This window comes from Apiospora aurea, assembly GCF_038362705.1.
Source record: "Apiospora aurea strain CBS 24483 chromosome Unknown utg000001l_segment0_segment0, whole genome shotgun sequence".
Classification (NCBI taxonomy): Eukaryota; Fungi; Ascomycota; class Sordariomycetes; order Amphisphaeriales; family Apiosporaceae; genus Apiospora; species Apiospora aurea.
In genome coordinates this window covers 262,152-282,998 of record NW_027117388.1, presented here as the reverse complement: position 1 = coordinate 282,998, position 20,847 = coordinate 262,152, and the positions used below count along the sequence as shown (strand labels likewise).

Sequence of the window (20,847 nt, the reverse complement as noted above, 5' to 3'; positions counted from 1 at the left end):
CAGAGGAATCATTAGACGTGGTGGCACTGGAGTCTGGGCGCGCTCGACGGTCAAAGATGTACTGGGCATTTTCCCTTGGACTCGCGCACCACGAGCGTGTGGCAGAGAAGGACCGCCGCGGCCGGTAGCAGTCTGGGTAACGCAGGCGGCGTATGCCGTCGAGGTTCTTGATGGCCAGCCATGATGTGCGCAGGTCACCACGAACACGATGGCTGGCATTCGCCGCTAGCGACGGCCGAAGACATCGGTACATCACAAACAATCAATTGGATCGCCAGCTAAGAGAGGGATAAATGCCATGCATTTGAAAAGATGAGCCGCGGACAGGCGGATAGGGACAAGATATTGAAGTGGTCGTAGTCGTTTGGGGATTGAGCAATCGATTGGGAAAGGACTTTACCCGCATGGCTGGGTGCTGGGAGGATTAGCCGAGGCTGTCCCGATTTGGTGCTCACTCTGTCTGCCCTCCATCGAAGTGATGGCACTGGGTGCTATAGAAAGTGGCATAGGCAACGTTTTTCTTGCTTGGCCATTTCATATATCAAGCCGAAGGAAAAGAAAGAAGGAGGCACTCTTGAAATCCACAAGTAGGTGCACTCATCGCTGCCGAGGGCCCCAAAGATGTCTAACAGGGCCCGTGGGGGTAGCTAAGGCCCAGACCTCCGCCTGTCTTTCAGCGAGGGCCCCCCCCGCATCCCCCCCCACCAACCTACCCCGCGAAGCATAATGCAGCTCGCCCCGGAGCTGCTATCCGGACAGCGAGGATACTGCAAAAGGTATCTCCTAGGCTGCCCAAGCCACTGTGATGGAGAGGACATGGTTGATCCATTTTGGAAGTAATAAACGAATGAATTAAAAATGTTCTAAATCTCATCTCATAATAAAACGCTTGCTCTGTCTCCCTCTTTTCCGAGGTCTCTCGGTAGCAGCTTCTCTATCCTAGCCGCCCGCTTTCTACCTAAGCCAAAATCTAAATAATGTGACCGAACCCCGAACCCAATCCAAACCAACCCAACCGGTGTAGTAAGCCGTAACGTCGTTACTTTACAATCGCTGCTTTACAAGGGATATCAAGTATTGTATGAGTATGTATAAAACCCGCCATCAAGAAAAGAAAATTAGTGGTAAAACGAAAGTATGGCCTTCCTGACTGACTCAGTGCTCTCTCTACTTCCTCTTCTTCTTCTCCACGCGGAACACGTAGTACACCAGCACCGTCATGAAGATGTTGAAAATCACATACGCCCACACGATCCCAAAGTTGCGCCAGCGGTCGTCCCACTTGATGCCCACGCCCGCCATGAACTGGTCCGCGACCGTCAGCGAGCAGTAGTTGCAGTCCGCGGTCGCGTCCGGGTTCTGCAGCTTGCCCGGCGCAACCGACAAGTACTTCTCCATATACTCGAAGCACGTCTGGCCCGACGGCGGGCTGAAGACGGACATTTCGTTCGGCGCGCACTCGACGGCGCGCCCGTGCAGCTCCGTGGCCACGATGCCGCCGACCCAGTACGTGAAGGGCGACAGACGGTACATGAAGATCCAGAAGCCGGTGGCCTCAAGGTTGGCGGGCGACTGCAAGACACCGCAGAACATGAGCGACATCATAACCAGCAGAGTCACGATGGCACCGGCCGACTGCGTGTCCGGCATCGCCGCCACCGTCATCTGCGCGACCGTGGCGGCGTAGATGAAGAACTGGATGATGTACAGCAGCACCAAAACCTGGCGGTCGGAGCCTTGGATGCCCGCGACGGGGTAGTACACGCACGCGAACAGCAGGATGCCGGCGAAGATCTGGTAGGGGATCTCGACCAGGATGTTGGCCGCGATGAAGGCCTTCCACGAGTACGCCTTGCTCGGCTTCTCGCGCACCTCGTACAGGGACCGCTGCGTCACGAAGAAGGGCTGGATCTGCCCCACCAGCGTCTGGAAGATGGTCGTGATCATGAACACGCCGAACAGCACCACCGACATTCCGGCCAGCGTGTTGGGCGGGCTCCAGAAGGAGAAGCCGATGAACAGGCCCGCTGCCACCGACAGGGCGCACTTGGCGAAGATGTGCGAGGGCGTGCGCCAGTACTGCTGGAACACGCGAGCCGTGACGGTCCGGACTTGCAGAGAAAGAGGGGCGGCGAACTCGCTGTACAAGTGCGTGTCGGCGTTGTCGGCGTCGGACGTCTGCCACTGCGACGTCTCGGCGTGGATCTCGTCGAGGTGGCGGATGACTTGGGCGGCTTCGGGGCTCTGCTTCCAGGTCGCGTGCCAATCGGTGCCCATGTTGTTGACTACGTCGAGCATGTACTCGGCCGGGTTCTCGGTGTCTTCGCAGGTACGGGCCCCGTTGCCCTCGAAGTAATCCAATAGGGTGCGCGAGTTGGTACCGATGTCGCCGAAGTAGACGGTCTTACCGCCCTTGGCGAGGAACAGCAGGCGATCGAATTCTTGGAACAGGACAGCACTGGGCTGATGGATGGTGCATAGGACGGCCTGACCGGCATCGGCGAGCTTACGGAGGAAGGCGCAAATGGCCCAGGCACTTTGAGAGTCAAGACCGGATGTGGGCTCGTCCAAGAAAAGCAGGAGCTTAGGCTTAGCAGCCAGCTCGACACCGATGGTAAGCAGCTTGCGCTGCTCGACGTTCAGACCGTCACCAGGGACACCAACGACGGCGTTGGCGAAGTCGCGCATGTTCAACATGTCAATGACGCTTTCAACATAGGCGAACTTCTCCTCTTGGCTCACGCTCTGGGGCTGGCGCAGCGTGGCGCTGAAGCGCAGACTTTCGCGGACAGTAGCGGTTTCCAGGTGAAGATCTGTGGCGAAGTCAGTTATGTATTTCCTACTTGGCATTGGATGATGTATTGCTTACCTTGTTGCTGGACGTATCCAGTCTTTCGCTGGAAACTGGCATCGAGGGGCTTTCCGTTCACAAGCATGTCACCAGAGATAACACCCATGGTCGTTCGCTTGGCCAGGACATCAAGCAGAGTCGTCTTACCGGCTCCGGAGACACCCATGAGCGCAGTCAGAGTACCAGGCTTGACCCATCCGTTGACGTTATCCAGCAGCTGGCGGTCCTCGTTCTTGACCTTGACGGTGTAAGTGACGTCCTTCCAGGTAAAGATGTCGCGCTGAGGCTCCAGTTCCTTGACTTCGGATCCGTCTTGGGGTTGCTGGTTCGAGACCTCGTGCTTGGCCGCCAGCTTGGCGTCCCCAGACTCCTCGTCCTCCCCCTTCAGGAGGTACGAGGGGACGTGGCCGCGCTGGAAGACGAGGGTCTCGGCGGAGCTGTCGGTCGCCGAGTTGATCTCGGTGGCGACGGCGTACATGACCAGGAAGGCGAGCCAGAAGGCAATCATGATGCCAAAGTTGCGCCAGAGGTGGGAGTAGTAGTAGTTGTAGTTGGTCGCAATGTAGGCATCACCACTGACAAAGTTCTCGCCCGGTTTGGCGCCGACCACGGAGCAGATAAAAGAGTCACCGACGGGCGGGCTGTAGCCGGGGCCCGCGGGGATGGTCGTGGCGCAGGGGACCTCGCGGTTGTGGAACTCGTTGGCGATCAGAGCCTCGAAACCGTAGAAGATGGGGTTGATGTAGCGAATCCAGGAGAACCAGGGGTGCATCTGCGGCACAGCGATAACGTAACCGGTGTAGATGACCAGGGCTAACACGAGCACACCAGCCAAACTCATGGCTTGCGACACGGTTTTGGTGACGGCGGCCATGGTTCGGAACACGGTGCTCATGGCTAGGGACGAGACAAAGGTGAACAGGAGGAAGATGAAGAAGGGGCCGGCCTCGTACCGCAGTCCGGAGAAGAAGTACAAGACGATGTCGAAGAGGGTGATGGTGACGAGCTTCAGGGGTATATCGGCGAAGATACCAGAAATGGCCTCGGCGAAGGGGTGGTAGAAGGTGTAGGAGGCATGCTTCTCGACGATGGGTCGCTGCGAGTACAGTGTGTTGATCTCGTTGATGGAACTGAGGGCGCTAAGCAGGATACCAGTGAAGATGACGGCGCCCTTGGCGCTGAGATTGTCGCTGTTGTTGGGAGAGCCGTAGTAGATGGAACCGATGATGAGGGCAATGACCATATTCATGATGGGACCCGAGGCGGTGGCCGTCATATCGTTCCACATGCGCTGGTAGGCGCGGATGGTCGTCAATCGGATCTGAGTCATCACGTTGACCAGGTAAGGCGAAGACTTGCGGACGTATTTGGCCTGGCTCTGGTGCTTCTCCTCTCGGAGGAGTCGCACGGTGATGTTGCCGTCCGGGCCATGCCTGCTGCGGAGCTCGTGGCGAGCAATGTCCATCTCCAGCTGCTTGTACTCGTCGGACTCGAGCCAGTACTTCTCGAACTCGGCCGGCGTGCGGGGCACCCTGTTCTCCATGCCCTCGCGGGGCTTGCGCTCGGAGGGGTTGGTCACGGAGGTGAGGAAGTCGCCCGTCGTCTGTCGCGGGTCGCACCACCACCCCTGCCTCTCGAAGAAGTCCTTGGCTTTGTTGGCGGGGCCGAAGTAGATCTGGTGGCCCTCGTACAGGACGGTGGCCTTGTCGAAGAGCTCGTAGATGGACTGACTGGCCTGGTAGATGGCGACGGCGTTGGCCGCGCCCATCAGGTCGGAGCTCAACCGCAGAGCCTGGACAAACTTCAAGGCGGTGGCCGAGTCCAAGCCTCGGGTACTGTTGTCCCAGGCGCCAAGCGATGACGATGCGACCATCATCTCGGCGATACTGACACGCTTCCTCTCTCCACCCGAGACACCCCTGATGAAGTCGTTTCCGACCCTTGTGTTGACGGTGTGACTCAGGCCGCACATGGCCATGACCACTTGTGCGATGAAGTTGATGGAGGCTTCGCGCGACAAGCCGGTAATCTCGGAGATATTGGCTGGCGCCCGCGACGCGGCGGCAAACCGAAGGGTCTGTCCGACTGTAAGATGCGGGAAGTGCTTGTCGACCTCTTGGTTGTATTGGAGCTCGCCCTTGAACTCCTTGAGCATCTGAGCCTGGGAGACTCCGGAGTAGTCGATGTGGCTCTTCTGGCCCAGCTTCAGGCCGTGCAGCTCGCCGCAGAGGGTCTTGAGCAGGGTACTGCAGCCGGACCCGGGCCGACCGAGTACGATGAGGAGCTCGTGGTTCTCGAGCAGGCCGTTGAAGTTGCGCAGGATCTTCTTCTGCGACGAGCCGCCGCGGCCCGAAGCGAGCTTCTTGGCCGATCGGAAGGGGCCCAGCAGGATGTCGGAGACAGTTCCCTGGACCTGGACGGCCTCGCCCGAGCCCAAGACGTCGAGGTTCTTGAAGCGGACCCCCGTGTGCTTGGGACCGAACCCGGCGACCTCGAACTTGCGGGCAACGATCTTGAGCCACTTGCCGACGTCGAACTCGCTCTTCTCCGGGTTCAGGGCCGGGTCGCTGTCGGCCATGGTGTGGAACCCGTGCAGGTGGTTGAGGTTGCCGGGTGTTGAGGCGCGCGACATGCGGCTGGCCACGCGGCCCAGCTCCCTCCTCTCATTCTCGTCGACCAGGTGGGAGAGCTGAGGCGTAGAGCCGTCTGCGGAGACATGGTCGCTGTCGGCGTCAAAGTCTGTGGTGCTGGCGTAGAAGGTCTCTTGTCCGGTGGCCGGCTGTATCGGCCGCAGCTCGTGTTGACTTCCGGTTTCGGGCATCGTGACGAACGGCTAGGCGCAATGCCTGTGGCCTCGAAAAGTGTCGTCCGTTGGTGGCGACTGCTATGGGTTGATTGGGATGGCTCTCGGAAGTCGATGGGGCTTCGGTGGATATTGATGGTATTATTTGCTTCTGGGCAGGGGGCGGGCGTCCAAAATGAGCTTGGCAGGTGATTGAATGAATCCTGGCTGAACTCTATGTCTATGACAATGACAAAGGGGCATCAGACAAGGTGAAGTATGTCTGGCAAAAAGGAGCCCTTGTCTAGGTGTCAGTGACTGGGTATCGGATTATTAGGTAAATGTATATACGGCAAGGGAGAAAGCCAAAAGGGTCTTCTTTTCCAGACTAGGATCTGATTTTTCCCCAGGGTGGGAGCAGATAGACTTTTATTGCTGGAATCCATCCTGGACATGACGGGCGATTGACCATGCCAATGCCATGTGGATGTCTGTCTGTCGGGTCGGACTCGTTTACACAACAACTCTCCGCTGGTGTGTTCCACAGAGCTTATCTGACGGAAGACCGAGGAGCCCGCAACCGTCTTGGCTTACTCCCACTGTACATAAACAGCGCCCGGCACGCTGCCAAGTGCCCATAATTGGCAGTCATAGTGCCGGCCTTAGGACTGCCACTGGACAGCGTCCAAGGCCGGGCCCAACCTGCAATCTGCTCTATGGGATTAGAAAGCGGCTCTATCGTGCTCCTAAAGCCTCTAGCGGTCCCACCTGCGAAGGCGGCTAGGCTCAGGTCCGGGACTGGCCCGGAGACTTGGGTGCCTGTAGTCTGCGTGTAGCACTGCCTGCTTGCTGCCAAGCTGCGTCCAGGCAGATCAGCAACGCTAGCAGCCTGGCAGGCTTGCGCAAAATGTGGCCGAGAGCTAATGATTCATTGTGATCGGGACGGGACAGGCGTAACCAGTCAGCACTAAAGGCTTGGTCCAGCCGGTTGTCGGGTTCTAGAAACTGTCCGGCTGCGCGGCCGCTCCTATATTTTTCTTTCCTGTCCCCTCCCACTTAGGTGATCCATGAACGACAATTGGCGCAGTTTGAAACACGTAAACGGTATGAATCAGCTTGCCGTGCGACTCACCGTGCAATGGGGAACAGCCATAATCCTCCTGGATACGCATAGCATACGGAGCCGAACTTCTCGACCGCCATCTGCACCTTAAGTCCGTAGACTCGGTTTGGCTTGCACGACGGCGACCGTGAACAACACCCACACCCACACCCACATTAAGGTCGGAGACATATAAGTTCATTTCACTGGCGTCGGAATATTGCTTTTCACTCCCGTCCGAGTTATGAACATGATATAAGGCGGCTTGACAGATTGAGAAAAGAGATACGCATGTGCATAAGTAGAGAAAAGGGAAACTGGAGGAAACTGTGACATCATGGCCAAAAATTTGGTACGGCCGATCAGTCAGAATTGCACTGCACGTGGACTGCGCACTGCGAGGAAGCGGGATGGCAGATGCAGAAGGATTCCAGTGCTCAGGTCAGAACTCAGGGTGCGGCGTGTCAGCGCAAGGCTTCTAGGCTTGCTAGGCTTTCTTTTCAGCTCTGGGGACTAACCTGATGGGAAATAGAAAAATACGCTGGAGTCAAGTCAGCCCGAGCTGGCCCCACTGTCATGACAGGACAAGCGGCGAAAAAGAGATAAGTGCCCGCTGCAGAACCCGCTCTTACAAAGCAACGAGATTGAAAGAAGCGGTCGTCGGAGCAATCAAGAACCCGTCAGCCCGTCAGCCCGTCAGTCCGCCAATCCAGCCATTGTTGATGTGCCCGAGCACCTGAAGCAGCTGGATCCTTCCAATCCATGTTAGAAATCAGGCACTACTTTTTAATTTTGGGTACTTGATGAACAATCATGGAGCGGGATGGAGCAGGAACGGGGGGCCACGTCCAGTAGGAGTCAAGCAGCACTGCTTTTTGTTAACTTGAAGATAAACCTTTTTACTCCTCTGCTCCTGCATTCTCCGCCTCAGTTAGTCCGCTACATCTTAAGCTGATATGGCAGGTAATGAAATCTGTTAAAATAATAGGTCTTTAAATTTAATATTATAAAGTAACGTGGTTTACTACTATACGATATATATTACTTAGCGATACACTTTAATTTAATTTTAATATAAGTAAACTTTAACGCGTAATACTTTTATAATTATAATGCTTAATTAATTCTAAAAAGATCGGATAGTTTTAATAATTTAAGCGATACGGAACGGATCGAATTAAATAAATTAAAGAGTAATAGTAAAAGCTTATAATATACCTGAATTAATTTTACGATATCGAATTTACGGCCGAACTTTAAAACGCGAAATTTAATCGAAACGACGTAAAATAAATCTAATTAAAAAGGAGGTATTTCGTAAATATATAATTAATTTAAATATTTAAGGGATATTTCCCGATTTCGCTAATATAGAAAATATAGTTAATTTTTTTACCGCGTCGGTAAGTATTAGGTTAAGCGTTTTATCGACCGTAACCTAGATTTAAAGATAAAAATAAATCGTCGGTACGATTATTAAAAAGCTTTTTACGAAGATTTTAAAGTTATTTTTACTTAGTTTACGCTGGTTATAAATATAAAGGCGAAATATAAGATCGTCGACGAAAATATTTAAAATTTTAATAAGACCGGCTTTATAATAAGTATAATCGGGTTAATATTTATTATAATACGCGCCGAGCGGCGTAAAAAAAGTAAAGTCCGTTTAGTTTAATAATCGGGAATAAGTAACGGCGATTAAATATATTAATTCGTAGGGCTAGTATATTCCGCCGTTTTTAATCGTTTAAAGTTAATATTACTTCGCGAATTAGTCCCGCGAAACCGATTTACCGAGCGACTAGGTAATTAAACCGATTTTTAATAGCTAAACTAATAACGAAACAAGCTTAAATTAAATTAAGCACTTCGATAAATATACTAGATCGTAAACGAAAAGTCGTTACCGCCTCTTAATTTTCGACGGCTACGAAAGCTATATTTTAACCGAATTCGAGGTATATTATTAAAATAACGATATTATTATTATTAATATACTTCCTTATTTATTATACTTATTTTAATTTTTTAATATAGTACTTTATTCGCTTTTAAAGTGTATTTATTCGAAAAGAATCGAGTTATTTATTAAAGCTTTTATAAATTATATTATTAAACTCGAGTTCTTTATTATTTTTAAAGCCGCGTATTTTATTATTTTTACGGAAATTAATATTAAATCTAAATTTAACGTATTTAATTTAGTACCTTATAATTTTAACGAGTTAATTAATAAGTTAAATATACGTCTCCGGACGCTTATATTTAACTTATCCCGTTTAGGGACGGCTAGTATTTATAACCTTTAAACGCCGTTTAACCCTTCATAAATAATTAAACACTTTACTTATATTAAAAAAGGGTATCTATTTATTAAAGAAGCTCTCCGACGCCGGTTTTAAATATAGTAAATTAAATAGTGAAAAGTATAATTAAAATAGCTTATAAAATAACCTTTATACGCGATAAAATATATATATTAAAAGAGGTTAATTTAGCACTTTTTAAACGCCGAAGAGCTAAAAAATCGCGAATTTAGTTTAAAAGAGCTTTTATTATTAAAGAATTTTAATAATTATAAAACGAAAAAATAAAAGGGAAGCGTTTAATGTCCGATAAAAATAAAAATAAGGTTTCGTCGAAACGAAGAGCGACTAGTAGAAAACGTTATAGTATTTATAGCGAAATAGGTTATAATACGTAAACATATAAAAAAAATATAAAATTAAGCGAGAAATCGGATAGCGAATAGTTTTAATTAATTTTAAGCGTTGTGGTTAAATTAATTTATATAAAAAGGTCGAGAAGTGGAAAAGGTGCGTCGCTAAGTGATATGCGTCGCGTAGTAGTAAACCACGTTATTAATAAAATAAAGGAAATCGGCAGGGCCTTAGCAGCGTATGTTAATAAAAAGAAAGGATTTCTGCTAGGGATGCCGTTAGGGCCAACAGGCCCGGGAGCCTTAAGGGAATCGGTGGGAGGACTAGCGCATCTAGGCGAGCTGGGAGATCCAGGACTGATGATCGATAGGGAAGAGGAGGATGTACTAAACGTGTACTTCCTTATGGGTAAGGCGGTCGTTTTCGGGTAGCAGGTAGGCATGGAGCTTTACGAAGGCAGAACACTTAATCCGGTCTTCCGTCCAAATATCTTCACGAAGAAGGAAGGCATCGTGGTCGACGGGACCGGCAAAGGAGGCGTGAGCGGAAGAGGAGGAGGGCCAGGCGGTTCCTTCGAGGTTGCCCTGGAGCAGGCGGGGGACGATCCTAAAGCCGATCAAGCCAGGGTCAGCAGCGGAAAGCAAGTGAAGCAGGAGGATGCTCACAGCACTAAACCACCATCACGGGGTAAGGCAAGCGAGACTCACACGGTCTGCGCCGCTCCTCCGTCACCCTCCTCACAGCCCTAGAGATGCACGCCTTGGAAGGCTAGCTTATTTGGACAGACACGGGTGGTTACCATGGATCATCTTCTGCCATTCAAGCCCGCAACCGATGACAGGCTTCACGGGTTGCCTGTCATCAGCAAACAACGACGGTGATAGAATCTTTGCCGTACAACAGGGAGCGCCGACCACCCGTCAGCCCGGCAATCAAGTTGGCCAAGAATTGCCGAGAGAATCGCTGATGCGATCCGCTGTGGATTATAGCCCTTCCAGGTACGACGCCCTAGCTGGTAGCGGGCTGGCTGGTAACAGGCTGGCTGGTGTCGCCAATGACTTTGAAGGCGCAGACGCCGCGATAGGAAATCACACGGTAGTCTCCCCATATCCTCAGTCCCGGGCGCATGAGGACATCAGCTTGCCGCATGAAATGCAGAATGAATCCAGCTCACATCTTGCATCTAGGTCCATCGCAAGGCCATGAGAAAAGGGAACAACCTCAATAGAGAACCAGAATAATTTCGAGTCAGTGTAGAAACCCAGAGAGATCCATGTCAATGCGTCTCGTTACATACGGGAATAATGGCATCCATTTCAGTCTCACGTGAATAGGAAGGGGACTGCGCATCGCGCACTATTTCTTCGTAAGGGAGTCATGGCCACGGAAGCAGAAGGGCTGATAGTGGCGTTAAAGCGTATGCGAGTGGACTGGAGCTGGAAGTTTGCTTCGAGATAAAGCATAGCCAGAGCTGCCGCTTGTGATACCTTGCGCATCAACACCTGCCACTTCTTCACCCAAACTAGATACTACTGTGACCCGTTCGAAGATCGCCCAGCATCCCCATCTTCTTCGCCAGGGTGCCCCGCTGCAACCTGCGCCTGTAGTCCTTGTAGTGTTCTGGTGCGCGCCTGCTTACCTTGCCCTTTACTGTGAAGGCAACTACCTCGCACCCTTTTGCCTCGGGGAACAATTGGGAGTGACAGTCCCGCCACAGCTGACCGTAGACCGGGTGACCTCGGCACAGAAATCGACATGCCCAAGGGTACTGACGAGGTGTAATTATATATTATATAGCAGGTCTGGGCTTGAGGGTGTCGAGGATATGTTGCTTGGCGGCTGAGGAGGTGGTGTCGGTGATCTCGAGCAGGCGGCTAGACAGGGTGCTCTTGCTTTGGTCGGTGTAGGCGACGATGCAGAAGTCGCGGAGCTGCTCGATAGGGATGACAGCTATGCGACGCTCGAGTTCAGTAAAGGCCCGCTTGACCGCCGGCGACGACGACGAGGCTCAGTGCACACGGGCATGGAAGTGTCGGCGACATGACGAGAGAACACAGGAACCTCGAGGGTAAGATGGGCTTTGGTCGAGAGGCTGGTGAACGCGGCGGTTGGATCGTACTGTCCATTGTTCTGCCATATGACGATAGCGGGCTGAGCTTTGATATCGATATTTCTCGTCTCGGGAGTGCGGGATTCGGGCGCCAATGTAGCTGGACCGGATGCTGGAGGGATTACGCTAGAATGCTCACTTGTTTGGCGAGATAGCCAGCTCCGTGCGTCTGATGAGACTGTGAGGTCGCGTCGGCAATCCGGAGGCCTGAGCCTAGATTCTGCCATTAACATTTAGCTTTGATTAAATGTGGTGCCCTATATCTACATCATAATGATTCAGAATGAGCTACTTTTGGGCTATTTATATTGCCCAATTAGAGAACATCGGCATTGGCTCCGCAAAGAGGAAAGAAAGCTAAAATTTCAAGTGACGGATAATATAAAATACTTCAAATGTCTATAACGATAGGAGTTTCGTAGAAGCATTACATCCTTCATTTTAGGAAACTTACAGTCGCTGAATCACCATGCTTATTGATTTCCCTTTAAGTGTCTGTGTTTGGACAGCTCTAGCCGTTTTGGTTAGTGCATACCTATTTCGCCTTACACAGATAACCTTTCCAACCTTTCCAATCGTCAATCAATACCCAGGCGACTTATTTGGCCGAAGAGCGAACCGCGAGCTCCGTAAGAACGCACGCAGATTGATCACAGAAGGTCTTGCCAAATACCAAGGCCCCATTACCGTCGCCCTTCCGCATGGGCAGAAGGTTATCCTACCGGCCTCTTTGGCTGCTTGGGTCAAGTCTAACAGAGATCTTGATCATAAGCAACTCGTCAAAGATGAATTCTTTGCCGGAATTCCGGGGTTCGAAGCGCAAACTGTGCTGCACGGTTCTGACGATTTGCCTAAACGCATCATCACAACCAAACTGGGCCCAAACGAGAGCACGATGGAGACGATGAATGCCAGCCTGGCGCGGGGTTTACAAATTCTCTGGGGTGACGACACAGAGTGGCACACCATTGACTGGCACAAGGACACCATGGGCATCATCGCCCGTGCGGCGTCCTCGGTTTTTGTCGGTTCTGAGAAGGCCGATGACCCCGAATGGTTGGATCTCGTCCAGGGCTATGTGGTGTCCTACTTCACGGCCGTCAACGACCTGCACGGGTTCCCGGCTTGGTCGAGATCAACTGTGCATTGGTTTCTGCCGAACGCCATCGCCTGTCGCAAATACGTGGCTCGAGCACGCGTCCTGATAAAGGAAGTCCTTCACAAAAGGCAAGAAGAGACGAAGAGCGCGAAATTAGATGGCAAGAAGGTACCGGAGTACAACGATGCCCTTGCGTGGACTCAGGCCGCTTCGGACGGGAACATCGAGCCAGGGGATCTCCAATTATCTTTGGCCATGGCGGCACTTTTCACCACGACTGAGTTGTTCCGGCAAGTTTTGATTGAGGTTGCTCGTCATCCGCAACTTATCGAACCGCTACGGAGCGAGCTTTCACAACAAATTTCGGCACAGGGAATATCGGTCGCTGCTGCAAACAACATGGTTTTACTGGACAGTGTTATGAAAGAATCTCAAAGACTGAGTGCTAGCTTAGGTACGTGCTTGCATTTTTTATCACTTCCTGCTGCTGACTTCCTGATTCAGTGGCCCTTGAGCGTGTGGCCCTCCGAGACACAGTCCTTCCTGATGGAAAAGTGATACCCCGTGGTTCGCAAATCATGGTCGACGCCACCGACTTGTGGAACCCTATCGTCTATCCCAACCCAGATGAGTTTGACGGATACCGGTTCTTGCGTAAGCGTGAAGCAGGCGATACATCAAGCCAGTTCGTTCAATCGGGCCCAGATTTTAATGTATTTGGTGGAGGCCGACATATCTGTCCCGGACGCTTCTTTGCAAATAACGAATTGAAGCTCGCACTGGCTCACGTACTTTTGAAGTACGACATCCGATTGTCAAAGGACAGCGATTCAAAACCCACGCTGAACGGTTTCTACTCAATGGTTAACCCGATGGTTCAGTTAGAGATAAGGAGGAGAAAAGATGGAGCAGGGGTGATCATATAACGAGCAGCGAATGCCTGTATACGGTCGGGATATAGTAGAAGGAATAGTCGGTCAATTTTTCGTCAGCCTGCTTCCCAGAATGTTTAGAGGTAGAAGAACTCCTAGAGAAAAGACCGCAAGACAAGCGTCGCAATAATGAGAGTCTATGAAAACCGGAACAGTACAGATTCAATATTCACAGTGCTAAAATAATAAGAGGAACCGGGCATTTCGACCCTCCAAGGTTACACTGACCGTTACTGGGGGGCTGAGTCAAGGGAGCCGATTTCGACTCAGCGCCCCCTAAGCTACTGTAGCGCTGAGGCCACAGTGGCCAATGCCAGCCAACTCCACAGCAGATTCGCGGAATCCAAACTGTCTCGGCCTATAACTTCTCTAAAGTATTCCTGACCATGCCTACGCAACCCAGACAGAGATGCAGTACGTGCGTCCAGCTATGAAGCATAGCAATTGCGCTGCCGGCGCTCAAAGCCGCTCAACTGAGTTTGGGATGGAGTCGATTATGAGCGGGCATGTTCAGTCCAATGACGCTGATGGCGTTACGGTTGACCGGTAGCCCAGAAAGCCCAGCGAGGTGTCGGGGTCCCTGCGACATTGTGGCACACCTAAATTTCAAGCTTGACGGCAGTTATGGATGGTTTACCTACATGCTCGGCCCTCGGTCGCAGGAGCCAGCTGGGCTAGCCCTCTGTAAGGAAGGTCCAGTTGCAGTGGCAGTGGCAGTGGCAGTGGCAGCCGTAGTTGCATGGTCGCTGCCTGCATCAGCCCGAATGATAAGGCTGAGATGAGATGGTGAGATGGGATGGAACGTCAACACCCCCCACCTCCACACTCCGATCATCTTCACCCAAACACCCCAACTTTCATCCATTGGCGGGATCCTTGGACGGCTTGCACGGGATGATATCTTTTGCCTCTGACCGTTCATTTCACCATCCATTTCACAAGGTTAGCACATTGTTATGTCCCTAAGTTTCCTTCAATCAGCCGAATCGAGGATGGCCGAAGAACCCCACCGAGACCCAGGCCCTGGCCAGCCAGCCTCCCGCCCGCAAGACGACATTGACATTGACAATGACCCCAGACTCCGCCCAGACTCCCCCGATATCGTGACGTTTCTCTACAGCAATGAAGTTAGCGAGAACGGCGGCGAATCTTCGCCTTCCGAAAGCCTCGACGCGCCCTTTCTTCCTGCTTCTGTCCCAGGCGCTGCTGGCCCTGCTTTTTCTGCTGATACTTCTGACCCGAGTGTGTCATGGTGTCGTCCGTACCGAAAAAAGAAAGGTGTTCTTTGTTACGCCGACAAGCGTCTCGAGTCTCCAGACACGCTGAAACAGCACATCCGACATTGGGCCACCACTCCTCCCCCGCCAGCGCCTGGAGATTACGGGCTCGCATACAAGGGCGGGTACGCAATGGGTACCGCAAACCGCATATGGTGGCATGACACCCACATGTCCGAGAAATGCATACGACAGAGTCACTGACTTCCGCATATCAATCGATTTGACACCCTACCTTTACTCGCGCGACCAGGACAGCAGGTCCTAGGCAAAACTGGCCCTGGTCGTCTACGGCGAACAGGTGAACAACGGCCAAGGAAAGAAGAAGCACCAAAACGGTGTCAACCCGCACCCTTCGACCTTGATGGAATGGTGCCGGCGCTTCTGCGCCGATGAAAGCCATCTTAAGCGCGCCAGTATCCGGTTTGAAATGACTGACTTCAACAAAACTTTAGTCCGTCAGAAGATCACGACCCTTATGCGTGAGTTACTCTACAAGGGCAGGGTGAACGTGGAGGTGCTCCCCGAAGAATGCAATAACCAACTCAATGTCTACAACGACACGCACATCAATCGGGGGCGGATGCGAGGCCTCGACAAGTTCCTTGTCGGCACCACGGGTCGCTGGGTCTCCTCCTTGCCACACGCCAGGAGCGCCACGAACTACTTTGGGCAGGTCGTTGTCAGATGGCCATTCTCTCGCATGGTGGCGAACGGCAGAGACCGAGAGTACGTGAGCGTGAGCGAGGAGAAATTTTTCGAGGACTGGGCCCCTGCCATACGTGAGACTGCTCTGCACAGACGTCTGATTACTCTCACCAAAGCCGACATGCTGAGTTACCACCAGATGCCTCCCTCTGCGGGGAGACTTGCCGGCTGGGGAGGCATTGATGATTATTGATGTTACTTGGACCCGTTACCCTGAGTCACTAGATCAACGTAGAACAACCAGAATGACTACCTATAGTTTATTCGATGCACCGGCCCAGTACTAAAAGCTAGGAAATCCAGTAACCAAATCCAATTCCTCCCAAATTTCTCCGTTGCTGGTATAGCCACTGGGGTTGAGTATGTAGTTTATTCGTGCGACTGCGAGTAGGCGAGGTAGCATAGGTTGAGTATTCCATGGTCCAGTAGGTTGGTTGGTGGGCGATCAGCACCACCACAAACGGATCCTTCCCATCGCACTGCAGCCAAGAGGATTTGCTGATCTGACCAACCCAATACCTGTCAGCAAGCGGCGTGCAGTTCTTATTACTGGTAATTGTGAGTACCTACGTACGTAGCGATGCAGTAGCAATGGACGTCAATTGAGCAGCCAGCATTGAGCAAGTACTTCATGTATGTTGCATTAATTGGGCCCTAGCAACGTCCCCCAATTATGACGTCGGCACGCCACCTCCAAAGCCCCGATAGTGCAAGCATGAGCTTCCATGGTCTCGTTTAGGCAACGAAGCTCAACGGCAACATCCAGTCCTCTTTCTCCAGGCGTCAAACACAAGCAAAGCACAAGCACCTTCTTGCTGATCTTGAACAATAATTAGCTCATTCCTCACCTTCCGAAGATGCACGACCAGATCACGCCGATTTCCGTGCGAGGCCGCTACCTTTGGCGCAACGAGGAACGGGTGAGTACTACCCACTTGCGCGCAACCGCCACGCCATGGATGTCATACGTACATTGAACGGCGTTACCACCAATAGAGCTACTTAAACTGACGGCGTGCCATTTGCCGCGCCCCCCTAACTGTAGTTCATCATCAAAGGGGTCGTCTACCAGAACAACTATGTCCGAGCCCTGAAAACGGCGAAGGGCCGGGAGGAACGACAAAACGATGATAAGGCGGCCCCGCTGTCGGACCCCATCGCCGATGACCAGCTCGAAGTGCTGAGCTGCAGCATCCCCTTGTTGCAGGAGCTTGGGGTCAATACCTTGCTCGTCTGTACGTGATTGATAGTCCCTCCTGGATCCCTGCTACGACTCGGGCGCGCATCTTTCGCTGGGAAACGGGGCTTACGATTGATTGAGAGAATTGCAGATTCCATTGACAATACCAAGAGCCACGATGTGGCCATGGATATGCTCGCCAAGGCCGGCATCTACGTGATAGCAGTCAGTCCCCCCCCAGCCTGTACCCCTGGCCTCCCCAGCTTAGAACGCATTTAAAGTAACCTGTCATCATTCAAGGGCCTGTCCACTCCCCAGAAAAGCGTCAACCGCGCCGCCCCCCTGGGCTCCTACACGCCGGACCTGGTACAGCACTACTTCGCAACCGTGGACCGGATGGCGGCCTATCCCAACACGCTGGGCGTCGTCGCCGCCAATGAGGTGCTGCTGCACGCGGGCCACACGGCGGGGGCGGACGTGATCCGCGCGCTCGTCCGCGACGTCAAGCGGTACATGGCCCTCCACGCCAAAGCGAACCCGGAGAGCTGGCAGCGCGTCTTGCCCGTCGGAGTGAGCTCGAATGGGGTGAGCAGTATCTTTTATGATGAGTTTCGGTACTTTACGGGTGGGGACCCGGAGGAGGCCGTGGACTTCTTTTCGGTAAGGTTCTCCTCGCCGCGCCTTTGCGTTTGTGTTTGATGGGGGCGAGTTGCTGATTGGGAATGGGCGGATGGTAGTGGAATGAATGGTCTTGGGTCGGTAGGTCAAGCATGCAGGTGTCCGGATGGAACCGACTGGTAAGTCGCCTCCTTTCTTGGTCAATTGTACCCTTCTCTTACGGTATGGACCAGGTCCAATCGTTCGAAAACGCCCATGTGCCTCTCTTCTTCTCCGAGTACGGTACCACGAGCGGCGAGACGTCGCCCCGCCAGTTCCTCGAGACGACGGCCATCTACTCGCCCGCGATGACGCGCATCTTCTCGGGCGCGTGCGCGTACGAGTTCTTCGAGGGCCCCAACCGGTACGGCCTCGTCGTCGTGCGCGCCGGCGGGACGCTCGAGCGGCTGCGAGCGTACGAAAACCTCAAGGCGCGGCTCGCGGAGTGCTCCCAGAGTGAGGGTGAGGGTGAGGGTGAGGGTTTGGCCACGTTGGCTGAATGGGGGGACAATGGTGAGCTTGTGGAATCGCACCGGCCGGCGCTGCCGCCGCAGAGCTACGATTGGAGGGCTTCGGCGGCGTTGCCGGAGTGTCCGCTGGATTGGGAGGAGGTGAGGACGCAGATTGAGGATAGGCAATGGATTGATGTGGCGGAGGAGGTGGAGAGGAGTGTTATTTCGAATGATGGTGAACTGCTGTAACTCAAGTCGTGTTTGGATACAACTTTATTATTTGCTAGGGTGTTGTTGGGCTTAGGTGCGCAACACCCCTCATTGGATAAATGGTACATAAACATAGCACAAACTCTTGAATTACAGCGCGCCATCTGGCAACACGTTTTCAATGTTGTACTGGATTCCCTCGCCGCGGTACGTGTCCTTCTCGATCCAAGAGCCGTAGCCGCTGAAGACGATGCTGTTGGCCTCCTTTCCGTACTCGGGCCAGTGCGGCAACGCGGAGTCTGCATGGGAGTTTCCGTCAGTAATTCCGCATGTCCGAGATGAGACTTGCACAATTTTGGAGCGAACAGAGCAGGGAACCTACTGCCCCCAGGGTTCGGATCGAGACCATGCGCAAAACTGACCCAAGCGCTCGTCATCTCGTATCCCACGCCGAAGGCGACGCAGCGCTGGGAGAAGACGATCCCACGAGGTTCGAGAAGACGTACGCCTGTTCCACGCCCGTGGAAATGCCGCGCGCCGGCGACCCGCCCGGTGGGAGTTGATTGAATCTGTACCGGTAGACGGGGACCACGCCGTCGGCGGCGAGCGTGCTGGCAAACTGCCGCGCCGGCGCGACCATGACGAGGTCGCCGAAGATGGAGCAGGCTTGCTTGTCGAGGGCGCCGGGGGTGAGCTTGGTGGTGCCGGTGTTGTAGGGGCAGCCTTGGCGGGGGTCCGGGGGGTAGAGGGACAGGAGGGCGGAGACGGTGGCGTTGGGGAGGGGGTGGGGGCGGAAATAGCCTTGGGCTGCGTTTTGGTCCAGTGTTCAGTGTTTGTTCACAGATGAACTTTGAGGGAATACATGTGAGATACTTACCCAGGGGATCAAAAAGTTGCTCGGTGGTATTGATGCCTTTCGGGGCCGAGTTGGTGCCCACGTCAGTGTTTGCTAGCGTCCACTTCAGTCAGTATGTCTTCGCCAATGAAGGTGGGGGCCACGCATGTGGAAATTCGTACCGCCAACGATCGTCGCCACTTTCAGATACTCCCCCGCCGGCAGCGCGAACTGGATCGACGTGCGCGTGAAGTCGCCGTCGATGGACTGGCCCGTCTTGGCGCCGACGCTGGCCCGGAACGCGTCGATGGGCAGGGCGCGGATGCAGTCGAGCTGCTGCGCGGCCGTGGCGTCCTTGGCGCTCAGGGTGGAGGCGCAGGTGTGGTTGGTGAGCAGGGAGTCGAAGGCCTGCTGGAAGGAGGTCGCGTTGGGGAGCTCCAGGGGGAAGGCGCCGCCGCTCTGCATGATGGCGCCGCGGAAGAGGCCGTCGTCGCGGCCGCCGCAGGCCATCATGTGGGAGTAGATGGAGACCGCGCCCGCGCTGGGAGATTGCCGTGTCAGCTCACCAGGCCCGGGCACGTATACTTCCAACTTGCACGCGCGAGTAGGATTTCAGGAGGATGGGATGCACTCACGATTCTCCGAACAGGGTCACCTTGCTGGGGTCACCGCCGAACGCCGCGATGTTCTCCTGGATCCAGTGCAGGGCGAGTCTCTCGTCGAGCATCCCGATATTGAGAAGGCCGAGCTCGGCCATCTGCTTGCCGTTCAGGAAGCCGAGGGGGCCGAGTCGGTAGTTCTGCGACAGTTGGTCAGGCGAACCCGTGTAAGCCGGCTGATCGCCGAAAGAGGGAAGACCTACAGTTGAAACGAGAATGACCGGCTTTTGGATCTCGGTCGAAATGCGCACCATATTGGTCCCTTCAAACAGAGGGTTTGACTAACGATTCCGGTCAGTCCGTCTTCGGCTCTGTGAGGGGTGACGATCAGAGGTTTTACCAACAGTGTAGCCGGCGGTCAAGCCGCCCCCATACAGCCACACCAGTACCGGCAAAGACACATCCCTGTGCGCCTTCTTTCCATCCGGTCTCCAAATGTTTAGAGTGAGGCAGTCCTCACTCGCATTGGGCTGTGTCCCCGACCCGTAGGAAGATGGCCCGAAGGCGTTAGCCTGCAATGTGCCAAAGGACTCTGCAAGCGGCTTCGACCGACGGAGTCTGAGATCCCCGACCGGAGGTTGCGCGTATGGTATCCCCAGGAAGCGCTGGACGCCGCTCGCACCATCCTCTACCCCGACCAACGTCCCGTTCGCGATGGTGACCGAGACGGACTGGGCATCGCATCCGAAGGAGGTGAGTACTGCGCCTAGCACGGCGAGCGATGCTGTTTGAAGTCTCATGGTCCCTTTCTACTCGTAGAATGAGTTGTCCCAGGCACCAAAACAAGAAGATCCTCGGATCTGTTCGTCTTCTTCACGAACGCAAATCCCCCTCTTCGGCATAGTGGGAGGGTCATGTTGAGCCGGGTAATCGGAAATCCCGGCGGCATATGCCGACCGGCCCCATCTGTTGATCCACATAGCCAGATCGGAATCTGAGATGCATCGTTGATCCGATGAGATGGGCAGCCCAATTTAACCGGCTTTGGTGGGGTCACATCATCAGACCCCTGACGTTTTTCTTTCAGCTGTACGAAGTATCGAGAATATCTTGTTTTGGAGATAGCAAAATGAAGCCCTCCTTTATTATTTAATTGCTACGTCAATAGTTGTTCGACTACGAGTCACGTATCCCGTTGTCGCGATCTGTAGCACCATTCAGCATCTCAGACCAATGTTTATCCAATGTTGAGTGAACCAAAGTCAATTCACAATGTGTTCTGCTTCTAGCTGTTTGGCCACCAACGTAACCCATCTTATCTCAGTGTCTAAGAAGGAGCCATTCGAAACACACATCTAAGGAGTGTTTTCGGGTGTCGCCCCCTTTTCCCGGA

General features: G+C 53.2%; 7 protein-coding genes across 7 annotated transcripts; 4 read left to right on the top strand and 3 right to left on the bottom strand.

Moving 5' to 3' along the window:
* Positions 1-1,167: 1,167 nt before the first annotated feature.
* On the bottom strand, positions 1,168-5,672 carry PG986_000109 (ATPase; the record flags this gene model as incomplete). Its single annotated transcript, XM_066836331.1, has 2 exons — positions 1,168-2,813; positions 2,870-5,672. The coding sequence occupies 2 exons, from the start codon at positions 5,670-5,672 to the stop codon at positions 1,168-1,170; spliced, it is 4,449 nt and encodes a 1,482-aa protein (XP_066705224.1).
* Positions 5,673-9,835: 4,163 nt separating this feature from the next.
* PG986_000108 (uncharacterized protein) lies at positions 9,836-10,144 on the top strand (the record flags this gene model as incomplete). The annotated part of the gene is made up of 1 exon (XM_066836330.1): positions 9,836-10,144. One exon carries the CDS (start codon positions 9,836-9,838, stop codon positions 10,142-10,144), a length of 309 nt encoding a protein of 102 aa, XP_066705223.1.
* Positions 10,145-11,184: 1,040 nt separating this feature from the next.
* PG986_000107 (GTP-binding protein lepa) lies at positions 11,185-11,521 on the bottom strand (the record flags this gene model as incomplete). The annotated part of the gene is made up of 2 exons (XM_066836329.1): positions 11,185-11,402; positions 11,515-11,521. The coding sequence occupies 2 exons, from the start codon at positions 11,519-11,521 to the stop codon at positions 11,185-11,187; spliced, it is 225 nt and encodes a 74-aa protein (XP_066705222.1).
* A 453-nt stretch (positions 11,522-11,974) lies between these two features.
* PG986_000106 (cytochrome P450) lies at positions 11,975-13,530 on the top strand (the record flags this gene model as incomplete). The annotated part of the gene is made up of 2 exons (XM_066836328.1): positions 11,975-13,058; positions 13,109-13,530. The coding sequence occupies 2 exons, from the start codon at positions 11,975-11,977 to the stop codon at positions 13,528-13,530; spliced, it is 1,506 nt and encodes a 501-aa protein (XP_066705221.1).
* Positions 13,531-14,528: 998 nt separating this feature from the next.
* On the top strand, positions 14,529-15,714 carry PG986_000105 (uncharacterized protein; the record flags this gene model as incomplete). The annotated part of the gene is made up of 2 exons (XM_066836327.1): positions 14,529-15,009; positions 15,131-15,714. 2 exons carry the CDS (start codon positions 14,529-14,531, stop codon positions 15,712-15,714), a joined length of 1,065 nt encoding a protein of 354 aa, XP_066705220.1.
* Positions 15,715-16,378: 664 nt separating this feature from the next.
* PG986_000104 (1-3-beta-glucanosyltransferase GAS1) lies at positions 16,379-18,059 on the top strand (the record flags this gene model as incomplete). Its single annotated transcript, XM_066836326.1, has 5 exons — positions 16,379-16,441; positions 16,567-16,756; positions 16,853-16,926; positions 17,002-17,361; positions 17,553-18,059. The coding sequence occupies 5 exons, from the start codon at positions 16,379-16,381 to the stop codon at positions 18,057-18,059; spliced, it is 1,194 nt and encodes a 397-aa protein (XP_066705219.1).
* Positions 18,060-18,170: 111 nt separating this feature from the next.
* PG986_000103 (uncharacterized protein) lies at positions 18,171-20,254 on the bottom strand (the record flags this gene model as incomplete). The annotated part of the gene is made up of 7 exons (XM_066836325.1): positions 18,171-18,319; positions 18,403-18,487; positions 18,508-18,827; positions 18,898-18,969; positions 19,038-19,396; positions 19,491-19,795; positions 19,859-20,254. The coding sequence occupies 7 exons, from the start codon at positions 20,252-20,254 to the stop codon at positions 18,171-18,173; spliced, it is 1,686 nt and encodes a 561-aa protein (XP_066705218.1).
* Between the last annotated feature and the right edge of the window lie 593 nt (positions 20,255-20,847).